The 11,170-nt window shown below is 46.1% G+C and overlaps 1 protein-coding gene across 4 annotated transcripts in view; it reads left to right on the top strand.

Moving 5' to 3' along the window:
* The window catches only part of Txnrd2 (thioredoxin reductase 2), an 80,440-nt gene that overhangs the window by 12,623 nt on the left and 56,647 nt on the right, over nt 1–11,170 (top strand). The window contains exons 1-2 of one of the 4 annotated variants that reach the window (XM_042666219.1): nt 21–147; nt 3,057–3,125. In XM_042666219.1, the coding sequence (XP_042522153.1) occupies nt 66–147; nt 3,057–3,125 (151 nt within the window). In that variant the 5' untranslated portion in view covers nt 21–65. Of the gene's footprint in view, nt 1–20; nt 148–3,056; nt 3,126–11,170 lie in introns of those variants that run through there. The other 3 variants (XM_042666217.1, XM_042666216.1, XM_042666218.1) reach the window with 3 other exon arrangements.

The following is an 11,170-nucleotide window of genomic DNA, read 5'->3' as shown; positions in this document are numbered from 1 at the left end:
CGCGCGCGGCGCAGGCAGAGCGGCGGACAGCCTCGGCCCCGGGAGGCCCCCCGGCGACAGCGGCGATGGCGGCGGCGCTGCGGGGACTCGGCAGGCGCTTCCGGTGGCAGGCGCGGGCCTTGCCGGGCGGGGTGCGGGGCGCGGCAGGTAGGGGGGGGGGGATATGGAATCCCCGCGGGGCTGTCCGCGCGGCCGAGGCCGAGCGTCGATACTGGAGTGTCTGTGTGGGAGACGTCCTCGGGGGGTGTCTCTGCGCGGGCGTCCACGTGGGGCGGCCGGGGGGGGGGCGGGGTGTTCCTGCGGCGGGGGGGATGCGGGTAGAGTGGAGGGGGGCGGGGGGAGTCTGTACTGACCAATGGCGAGAGTCCGTGCAGGGCTGTCCACACTAATGTAAAGATTAGGAGTCAGACCTGCTTCTAGCCCGGTAGCCCTCTTCTCAGATAGGGAAACTGAGGCTGAAGTTTCTTGCTGGAGGTCTTCCTGTGCTGCTGCACTCCTTGCTAGGAGCTTGCACCCTTCAAAGCCAGCGTTAACTGTGGTCCTAACCGGGATGATGTCCCAATTCCTGAGGTCACCAAGCACCCTACTGGCAATTCTTCATCAACCCCCAGTGGAGGCTGAGATCTGAGCATGGCAGTTCGAAGCCAGCCCAGGTATGAAAGTTGGTGAGACCCTTATCTCTACTAAACTGCTCAGAAAAAAAGCTAGTAGTGGAACTCTTGCTCAAGTGGTAGAGTGCCAGCCTTGAGCAAAAAGAACCTCAAGAATAGTGACAAACTCTGAGTTCAAGATCTGAGCTGGCACACACACACACACACACACACACACACACACATACACACACAGTTTTTCACTAATGGTGTGTGTGTGTGAGTACTGAGGCTTGAACTCAGGGCTTGGGCTCTGTCCCTGAGCTTTTATGCTCAAGGTTGACACTCTACCACTTGCTCCACTTCCGACTTTTCAATGTTTGTTGGAGATTTAGTCTCCTAGACTTTCCTGCTTGGGCTTACTTTGAACCGAGATCCTCAGATCTCAGCCTCTTAAGTAGCTAGGATTACAGGTGTGAGCCACCTGTTAACCACTAAGACACACTAAGAATTCCTGGCTCTGCAGTTGCTAGGCAGCTGCGCCACCTCTGAGCCATACCACCAGCCCAAATATTCCTTATCTGCATATACAGGAATTAAAGGAGGGGGCACTAGAGGCCATGTCAGGTCAGTGAGTGCCCTGGGAACTGCTGATTGCATGTATAAATGGGAAGGCCTCTTGTTACCAAAGCCTTAGGAACAAGGCAGAGAGGATCCAGCATTGCTTGGTATTTATTTGTTCACCATGTGAGAACTAAGGGCCGCTCACCCCTAAGAAACTAGCCAAGTTACTTCATATTTCAGAGCCTCCTTGTTTCGGGTATTAGGTGAGAACACAGGAAAATTTAATGCAAATGAATGAACACACTTGTGCCAGTGCAGCCATTACTCCACCTGGTGGCAAGAAAAGAACATTAAATGGTAGCTGCTATTGTGTTCACAAGTCAGGTAACGGTCAAGGTCACCCTCAAGCCTTGGGGCAGAACATTTTGTTTCCAGCTGGGTACATCCTACTGTCTTGAGGACTCTGTCCTCTGTAGCTGGGGAGAATTGGTCCTAGCTTTGCGGGGGAGATGAAGCAATAAGCCTGGAAAAGTGCCAACCCCCTCTCTCCACATTCCACTATGAAGTTTGAGTCTTCTCTGGTTCAGCTTGCAGCTGCCTCTTTTGGAGCAGGAAAACAGCTGCATTTTTCAGCTGAGGCCAAGGAGGTGGTAGAGCATAACATGGTGGAGGACATTACATGTCTCTAACAACTGCTGACGTGAGCTTTAGGTGATGCCACTAGGTGGCCAGCCCACCTGTAGGTAGATGTTCTGCAGAGAGCCTTCCTACCATTGTTGAAGCCATGTGCCACAGCTCTTTGCTGGCTCTGTATCAGGAACTGGATTGAGAAAACAGAAAATTAAAGGACAGTAGTCAGAAGGCAGAGGCAAGGCAAAGACTTTTTAGGCCTGAGCCTGTGGGCAGGGAGAGTGACTTAGCTAGAGTGGATGAAGGCCAAGGTGTGAGGGTTCTCCCAGGTAACACCTGCTTACCAGCCCTCTGCAGAGCAGCACCCATCTCATTCACTTTGGGTCCCCCTCAGTAGGCTGTCTGTGTAAATGTAAGTATTATACCCATGCAAACCTCTCCACTGTGGGTCCCTTGTAAACACTTATCAAATGGAGAAGGCCCCTGGATATACATAGAGGAGAGCAAATGGCTAAGATAAGCCCACAGTCCACTCATCCAGCCCTTCCTGTGGCAGATAACAGCCAGAGGGCACAGTGCAGGACTTCTGGAGAGGACAACTGAACAGGAACCCCATTCTAGTGTCAGAAAAGACAGGTATCTGCGATGGAAGGTAGGAGTGTGTGTGTGTGTGTGTGTGTGTGTGTGTGTATGTGTGTGTGTGTCCTGAGGCTTGAACTTGGGGCCTGGGTGCTTGCTGTCCCTTAGCTTTTTGGCTCAAAGTTAACATTCTACCACTTGAGCCACAGCTCCATTTCCAGTTTGGTGATGGTTAATTGGAAATAAGAGTCTCAGGAATGTTCTTGCCTAGGCTATCTTTGAACCAAGATCCTCAGATCTCAGCCTCCTGAGTAGCTAGAATTACAGATGTGAACCACTGGTGTTTGGCTTTGCACCACTTTTAACCAAACAGAGCTTGTGCCTGGTGAAGATTTGGTGATCCTTCCACTGTAGCTTTATCCCCCCCTGCTACTTTGGCTTGAATTCAGTCCTGGGCATTGTCCTTGAGCTTTTTTGCTTAAGGCTGGTGCTCTACCACTGGAGTCACAGCTCTGTTTCTGGCTTTCTTGTGATTAATTGGAGTTAAGAATCTTACGTTTTTTCCTGCCAAGGCTAGCTTTAAACTGGGACCCTCAGATCTCAGCCTCCTGAGTAGCTAGGATTATAAGCATAAACCACCAGTATCCGGCTCAGGGTGGCTTCTTTCTTTCACACCTCTTATCCCTTTCCTAGCAGGGCAGCTGGACTACGATCTCTTGGTCATTGGTGGGGGATCTGGCGGCCTGGCTTGTGCCAAGGAAGGTATGTGTATTTTGTGTTCTGCATCCTCCTCAGCATGACTGGCTTCCGAGTTTTCAGGTCCCCCTGGTGAGCATGGACCCAGGTGAGGGACGTGAGCATCCACGAGCAGACCCTCCACAGCTGGCCTGCCAGGGTCACACTGACAGCCTCCCCTTGCACCCATTTCCTGCAGCGGTGGTGCTTATGCTTCTTTCACACTTGGCCTCTGTGATATGCTTCAAGTCTGCGCTCTCTTTCTTCGCTCCAGGCCTCCAGGGCTCCCACTTTACTCACAGTGAGAGTTTATAAGAGCTGATTACACACATGAAGCCTCAGTCTTTGCCACTTAGACCCTCCTCAGCCTCCTCAGCTTTTGCATATGCTTCTGGAAGGTCCTTCTATCCTTCACCTTGCTCTGGCTGTCTGGTTGGCTGCTCATTTGTCAGGTTAGCTGCCAAACTCACTCATCTCCCTCCTGTCTTGGCTGCATAGTGACTCAACTTAGAACTGCACCTCTAAAACAGTGTGTGAGCTGGGAACTGGGGGCTCATGCCTATAATCCTAGCTACTCAGGAGATCACAGTTTGAAGCCAGCCCAGGTAGGAAACTCCTTGAGACTCTTTTTTTTGGTCGTTCGTGGGGCCTGAACTCTGGGCCTGGGCGCTGTCCTTTAGCTCTTCAGCTCAAGGTAAGCACTCTACCACTTGAGCTATAGCGCCACTTTTGGTTTTTTCTGCTTATGTGGTGCTGTGGAATTGAACCCAGGGCTTCATGCATACAAGGCAAGCACTCTACCACTGAGCCACCCTCCCAGCCCCATCCTTGAGACTCTTACCTTCAATAAACTATTAAAAAAAAAAACTGGAAATGAAACTGTGGCTCAATAGGTAGAGTGCTTGCCTTGGACAAAAGAAGTTCAGTGCCCAGGCCCAGAGTTCAGACCCAGGACTGGTAAAACAAAACAAAACAAAGCAGTGTGTGAGGTTCTAGTTCCTCTCCATCCTCACCAACACTTGTCATGAAGTCTCTTTTATTATAGCTATCCTAAGTAGCATGGATTGGTATCTCATTGTGGGTGATTTGCATTTCCCTAATGAATAGAGACCTTGAGCATCTTTCATGTGCTATTGAACATTTCCTTGGAGAAATGTCTGTTTAGAACCTTTGCCTGTGCTGGGGATACAGCTCAGTAATAGAGCACTTCACCACCTCGAACCACAACCCTAGCTCTAATACTCAGGTTTTTTGTTTATTTGTTTGTGACACTTGTAGTTAAGTGCATTTCCAAATACACATACAGACACACATACATATATACACACACACACATACACACACATACAATCCTATATGATAGAACCTGTACCTTTTTTCCCCTGCTGTGCTGTTACTGGGCTTGAACTCAGGACCTGGTTGCTGTCTCTGAGCTTTTTTTTTGTTTTTTTGTTTTTTTGTTTGAGCTCTTCAGCTCAAAGCGAGTGCTCTACCACTTGAGCTACAGCACCACTTCCAGTTTTTTGGTGGTTTATTGGAGATAGGAGTCTCACAGTCTTTCCTGCCTGGGCTGGCTTTGAACTTCGATCCTCAGATCTCAGCCTCCTGAGTAGCTAGGATTATAGGCGTGAGCCACCAGCACCCGGCTTCCATATTCTTATTATATATATATGTTTTACAAATTATTTTTGTAAATTATCCTTCCTCCCTCCCTTCTTTCCTTCCTTTTTTATTGTACTAAGGATTGAACTCAGGGCCTTGTCCTTGCTAGAACTCTACCACTTGAGTACTGCCACACCTTCAGCCCTTTATAAAATTTTTGTTTGTTTTTCTTCCTCCCTCCCAATCACCTCTTCTTTTAGTTAGTTTTTCAGGAAACATTTTGCACTAACTTGGCCCAAACTAGGCTCAAAGCAAAATTCTTTTACCTCCATCTGTTGAATAACTGGTGTTTACCACCATTCCTGTTTTCCTTCCTTCCCTTTTATTTTATTTTATTTTTGTCAGTCATGGGGCTTGAACTCAGGGCCTAGGTGCTATCCCTTAGCTCTTCAGCTCAAGGCTAGTGCCCTACCACTTTCAACCACAGGACTACTTCTGGTTTTCTGGTGGTTAATTTGAAATAAGAGTCTTTTTACTTGGGCTGGCTTTAAACTGCGATCCTCAGATCTCAGCCTCCTGAGTAGCTAGGATTACAGGAGTAAGCCACCCGCACCCTGCTTCCTTTTTTTTTTTTTTTTGACAAGAATAAGTTAACCCAGGCAAGCCTCAGACTTTCAACCTTTCTGCCTCAATCTTTTGAGTGCTAGGATTAAGCATGTATTACTGTGTCCAGCACTCTAGGTTCTTTTCTAAAATTCTCTGTCTTGCTTTTGGTGCTAGGAATGAACCCAGAGCCTCATGCAAGCTAGGCAGTGCTAAGCAACATCCTCAGCCCTTGACCAATGGCTTAAATTTTGGTGTGCCTTGGAATTTTTTTAATTGTTGTTTTTTTGTTCTTGCTAGAGTTCTTTTTTTAATTCCTTGGCTCTATGGACTTAAAAGTTTTCATGAGAGAGAAAGAGAGAGAGAGAGAGAATATGTGTGTGTGTTACCACTTGAACTCAGGGCCTGGGCTCTGGCCTTAAGCTTTTTTGCTCAAGGCTAGTGCTCCACTCCATGAGCCATAGTTCCACTTCTGGCCTTTTGATGGTTAATTGGAGATAAAAGTCTTGTGGACTTTCCTGCCTGGTCTCGCTTCAAACCATAATCCTCAGATCTCAGCCTCCTAAGTGGCTAGGATTACAGGCATAAACCACTAGCACCTGGCGCAAGTAGTAAAAATTTTCACTTCTTCAAATAAAATTTTCACCTCTCTCTCTTCTGGAGGCTTAAATCACATACTTATTATGCTGCTTGAAGGTCAAGGGTGCTTTTCATTAAAAAAGATGAAGTTAGCCAGGTACCCCAAAAGGGCTGGCAGAATAGCTCATGTAGTAGAGCATCTGTTTAGCAAATGTGAATCTTGAGTTTAATACCACCAAATAAGTTTAGGTGTCAAGCACAATAAAACATACCTGTAATGCCATCTACAAAGGAGACAAGAGTTGGAAGGATATTGATTTGAGACCATCCAAGGCAAAAAAAAAAAAAGTTAGCAAGACTCTGTGTCAATAATAAGCTGGGTTTGGTGGTACCTACCTGTGATCCCAGCTCTGTGGGAGTCAGAGGCTGGCGCAGGCAAAAAGCAGGAGATTCTGATCTTTTTTTTTTTTTGTCATGGGGCTTGAATTCAGGGCTTGGGAATTGCTCAAGAACTAGTGCTCTACCACTGAGCCACAGCTTTACTTCCAATTTTCTGGTGGTTAATTGGAGATGAGTCTCACAGACTTTCCTGCCAAGGCTGGCTTTGAACTGCAATCCTCAGATTTTAGCCTCCTGAGTAGCTAGGATTCAAATGTGAGTCACCAGTGCCAGGCACGAGACTCTTATTTGAAAAATAAGCTAAAATGCCTCCCCCTCCAAGTAGCTAAGTGGTAGAGTGCTAAGGATCTCAGTCCAAACAACAGTGAACAGTGTCACCAATAAATACAAGCTTATTTTTTTTTTTGTTTTTAAAATTTATTGTTATTATAATGGTGATATACAGAGGGCTTACAATTACCATGAGTCAGATAATGAGTACATTTCCTTTCCCATATTGTCTTCCCTTCCCTCACCTTTCCCAGTTCCTCCCTCCTGTCTCTACACACAAGTTGTGAAGTTCACTTTCAACACAATGTCCAGTGAGCAACACTGCTGCACATTTTTTTTTTTTTTGCCAGTCCTGGGGCCTGAACTCAGGGCCTGGGTGCTGTCCCTGAGCTTCTTTTGCTCAAGGCTAGCACTCTACCACCTGAGCAACAGCACCACTTCCAGCTGTTTCCGTGCATGTGGTACTAAGGAATCAAACCCAGGGCTTCATCTATGCTAGGCAAGCACTCTACCACTAAGCCACATTCCCAGCCTCCACTGCTGCACTTTTTCACCATTTTTCTCTTGAGTTCTGTGTTCTTCCTTGAAGGTCCCAAAGATAGACACATGAATAAACCATATAGAAAGAAAAGAAAACAGAAACAACAAAAAAGAGATAGCTTGTTTCCATATGTTAGTTTGTTTCAATATATATATATGTGCACATATATGTGTGTATATAAATGCATATATATTCATATATATATATATATACACACATACATGTATACATGAGGTACATAGGTATTTTGTATTTCTCCCCTAAGGGTGTCCTCTTTTGATCTCACTATGTATGAGTGTCTAGAATCCTGTATAATTTATCATATCCAAGTGTATTTTAGATCTCACTTCCTCATATGAGAGAAAACGTGCTATTTGTCTCTCTGAGATTGACTTAACCTCACTTAACATGAGTTGTTCTAGGTCCATCCATTTCCCTGCAAAGACATCATATTGTTCTTTCTAGTGATTGTGTAAATTTCCATTATGTATTTTTTGGATCCACTAATCTATTGTAGGATATCTGTGTTGTTTCCATATCTTGGCTATTGTGAATCGTGTAGCAATGAACATGGACATGCAAGTGTCTTTATGGTATCCTAGCCCATGATGTTCTGGGTAGATGCCCAGGAGTAGTATGGCTGAGTTGTGGGGAAGACCTATATTTAGTTTTTTGTTGTTTTTTTTTTTTTTTGGGTCCGGTCGTGGGGTCTGAACTCTGGACCTGGGTGCTGTCCCTCAGCTCTTCAGCTCAAGGCTAGCACTCTACCACTTGAGCCACAGCGCCACTTCCGGCTTTTTTCTTTTTGCTTATGTGGTGCTGAGGAGTCGAACCCAGGGCCTCAGGCATGCAAGGCAAGCGCTCTACCACTGAGCCACCTTCCCAGCCCTATATTTAGTTTTTTTGAGGAACCTCCAGACTGTTGTCCAGAGTGGATATACTAGTTTACAGTCTCACCAACAGTGCAGTAGGGTTCCTTTATCCCCACATCCTTACCAACATTTATTGTTGTTTGAATTCATAATGTTAGCTATTCTGACTGGTGTGAGATGGACTTAGGGTTGTTTTGATTTGCTATTTTTTTGCCAGTCCTGGGACTTGAACTCAGGACCTTCTCTTTTTTTGCTCAAGGCTAACACTCCACCACTTCAGCCACAGCGCTATTTCTGGCTTTTTCTGTTTACATGGTACTGAGGAATTGAACCCAGGGCTTCATTCATGCTAGGCAAGCGCTCTACCACGAAGCCACATTCCCAGCCCAATTTGCATCTTCTTAATGGCCAGGGATGATGAGTATTTTCTCATGTGTTTCTTTGCCATTCTTACTTCTTCTGAGAACTCTCTCCTTAGCTTTTTTTTTTTTTGGGTCAGTCGTGGGGCCTGAACTCTGGGCCTGGGCGCTGTCCCTCAGTTCTTCAGCTCAAGGCTAGCGCTCTACCACTTAAGCCCCAGCACCACTTCTGGCTTTTTTCTTTTTGCTTATGTGGTGCTGAGGAATCGAACTCAGGGCCTCAGGCATGCAAGGCAAGCACTCTACCACTGAGCTACCTTCCCAGCCCCTCTCCTTAGCTTCTTTGCCCATTTAGTAATTGGCTTCTTGGCTTTGGGAGGGGTTAATTTCTTGAGCTCCTTGTATATTTTGGATATTAGGCCTTTGTATGTTATATTGCTGGTAAAGATTTTCTTCCAGTCTGTTAGCTATCTTTCTAGTTTAGTAACTATGTCCTTAGCTGTTAGATACTTTTTATTTTAATGCAGTCCCACATGTTAAGTTTCTCTCCTATCTGTTGTGCCCCCTGAGACTCTTACTCTCTATTGCAGTAATTTCATTCTTTCTTTCTTTTTTTTTTTGTCAGTTGTGGGGCTTGAACTCTGGGCCTGGGCACTGTCCCGGAGCTCAAGGCTAGCACTCAAGGCTAGCATTCTACCACTTCAGCCACAGTACCACTTCCAGCTTTCTGGTGGTTAATTGGAATCTCTCGGACTTTCCTTGCAGGTGGGGGCAGAGCAGGAGGGGGGTCCTGGATTTGAACTTGATCCTCAGATCTCAGCCTCCTGAGTAGATAGGATTACAGGTGTGAGCCACCAGCATCTGGCCTCTTGCAGTAATTCCAAAGTTTCAGGTCTGACATTGAAGTCTTTGATCCACTTTGAGTTGATATTAGTGCAAATAGAGATCCATTTTTAGTTTTCTGAATATGGATACTAACTTTTCCCAACAATTATTGAAGAGGTTATCCTTTTTCCACTGTATTATCTTTGGCTTCTTTATCAAATACCAGGTAACTGTAAGTATATAATTTTATTTCTGGGTCCTCTAATCTGTTCCATTGATCTTTGGGTCTATTTTTTTTGGGGGGGGTCCAGTCGTGGGCCTGAACTCTGGGCCTGGGCACTGTCCCTCAGCTCTTCAGCTCAAGGCAAGTGCTCTACCACTTGAGCCACAGTGCCACTTCTGGCTTTTTCTGCTTATGTGGTGCTGAGGAATTGAACCCAGGGCCTCATGCGTGCAAGGCAAGCCCTCTACCACTGAGCCACTTTCCCAGCCCTGTGGCCAAATTTTTATAGTTTTTCACTATAAAGTTTTTTTTCCCCCACATCTTTGGTTAAGTAGTCTAATAGGCTTTTTTTTTTTAGGCTATTGCAAATGGAGTTATTTTTCTGATTTCCCTTTCTAGTTGTACATTGTTGGTAAACAAAAAGGCTGGTAATTTTTGTTTGACTACAAAACACTTTTTTTTTTTTAATTTATTTATTTATTTTTTTTTAATCTTTTTTTTTTTGGGGGGTGGGGTCCGGTCGTGGAGCCTGAACTCTGGGCCTGGGCGCTGTCCCTCAGCTCTTCAGCTCAAGGCTAGCGCTCTACCACTTGAGCCACAGTGCCACTTCCGGCTTTTTTTCTTTTTGCTTATGTGGTGCTGAGGAATCGAACCCAGGGCCTCATGCATGCAAGGCAAGCGCTCTACCACTGAGCCACCTTCCCAGCCCTACAAAACACTTTTGAATTTACCTTTTCAGATTTTTCTTGTTTTGTTTTTTGTTGGTCATGATGCTTGAACTCTGGGCCTAGGCACTGTCCTTGAGCATTTTCACTCAAGGCTAGCACTATGCCACTTTGAGCCACAGCACTACTTCCAATTTTCTGGCGGTTAATTGGAGATAAGAGTCTCTGGGAGCCAGGCGCTGGTGGCTCACGCCTGTAATCCTAGCTACTCAGGAAGCTGAGATCTGAGGATCATGGTTCAAAGCCAGCCCAGGCAGAAAACTCCATGAGACTCTTCTCTCCAATAAACCACTAAAAAACTGGAAGTGGCACTGTGGCTCAAGCAGTAGAGCTCTTGCCTTGAGCTGAAGAGTGCAGGGACAGTGCCCAAGCCCAGAGTTCAAGCCCCACAACTGACCAAAAAAAAAAAAAAAGAGTCTCCGGGACTTTCCTGCCTGGGCTAGTTTCGAACCTCGATCCTCAGATCTCAGCCTCCTGAGGCATAAGCCACTGGTGCCCAGCTTCATATGTTCTTATATTCCTAGAAATATTAATACTGAACTTTGTCTGGATGATGATCATGATCATGATCATGATGCTTTGGCTGTTCTTAGGTTTGAATTCAGGACCTCAAATTTGCTAGACAGGCATTCTACCACTTGAGCCACACCTCCAGATCTGGCTTTTTGCTGGTTAATTGGTGGAGTCTCTAGGATTTATCTGTTTGGAGTAGCTTTAAACAATCTCAGCCTCCTGAGTTTGAGTTGCTAGAAATATAGGCTTGAACCTTGAGCCTCTGGCAACTGGCCAAAGTGGTCAGTGTGTGTGTGTGTGTGTGTGTGTGTGTGTGTGTGTGTGTGTGCTGGTACTTGTACTCAGATATAGGCTTGAACCTTGAGCCTCTGGCAACTGGCCAAAGTGGTCAGTGTGTGTGTGTGTGTGTGTGTGTGTGTGTGTGTGTGTGTGTGTGTGTGTGTGTGCTGGTACTTGTACTCAGATATAGGCTTGAACCTTGAGCCTCTGGCAACTGGCCAAAGTGGTCAGTGTGTGTGTGTGTGTGTGTGTGTGTGTGTGTGTGTGTGTGTGTGTGTGTGT

Source organism: Dipodomys spectabilis, unplaced genomic scaffold, assembly GCF_019054845.1.
Source record: "Dipodomys spectabilis isolate Male_0828 unplaced genomic scaffold, ASM1905484v1 ptg000363l, whole genome shotgun sequence".
NCBI classification, from domain to species: Eukaryota; Metazoa; Chordata; class Mammalia; order Rodentia; family Heteromyidae; genus Dipodomys; species Dipodomys spectabilis.
The sequence above is the reverse complement of the archived record's forward strand: the minus strand, read 5'-3'. Positions and strand labels throughout refer to the sequence as shown.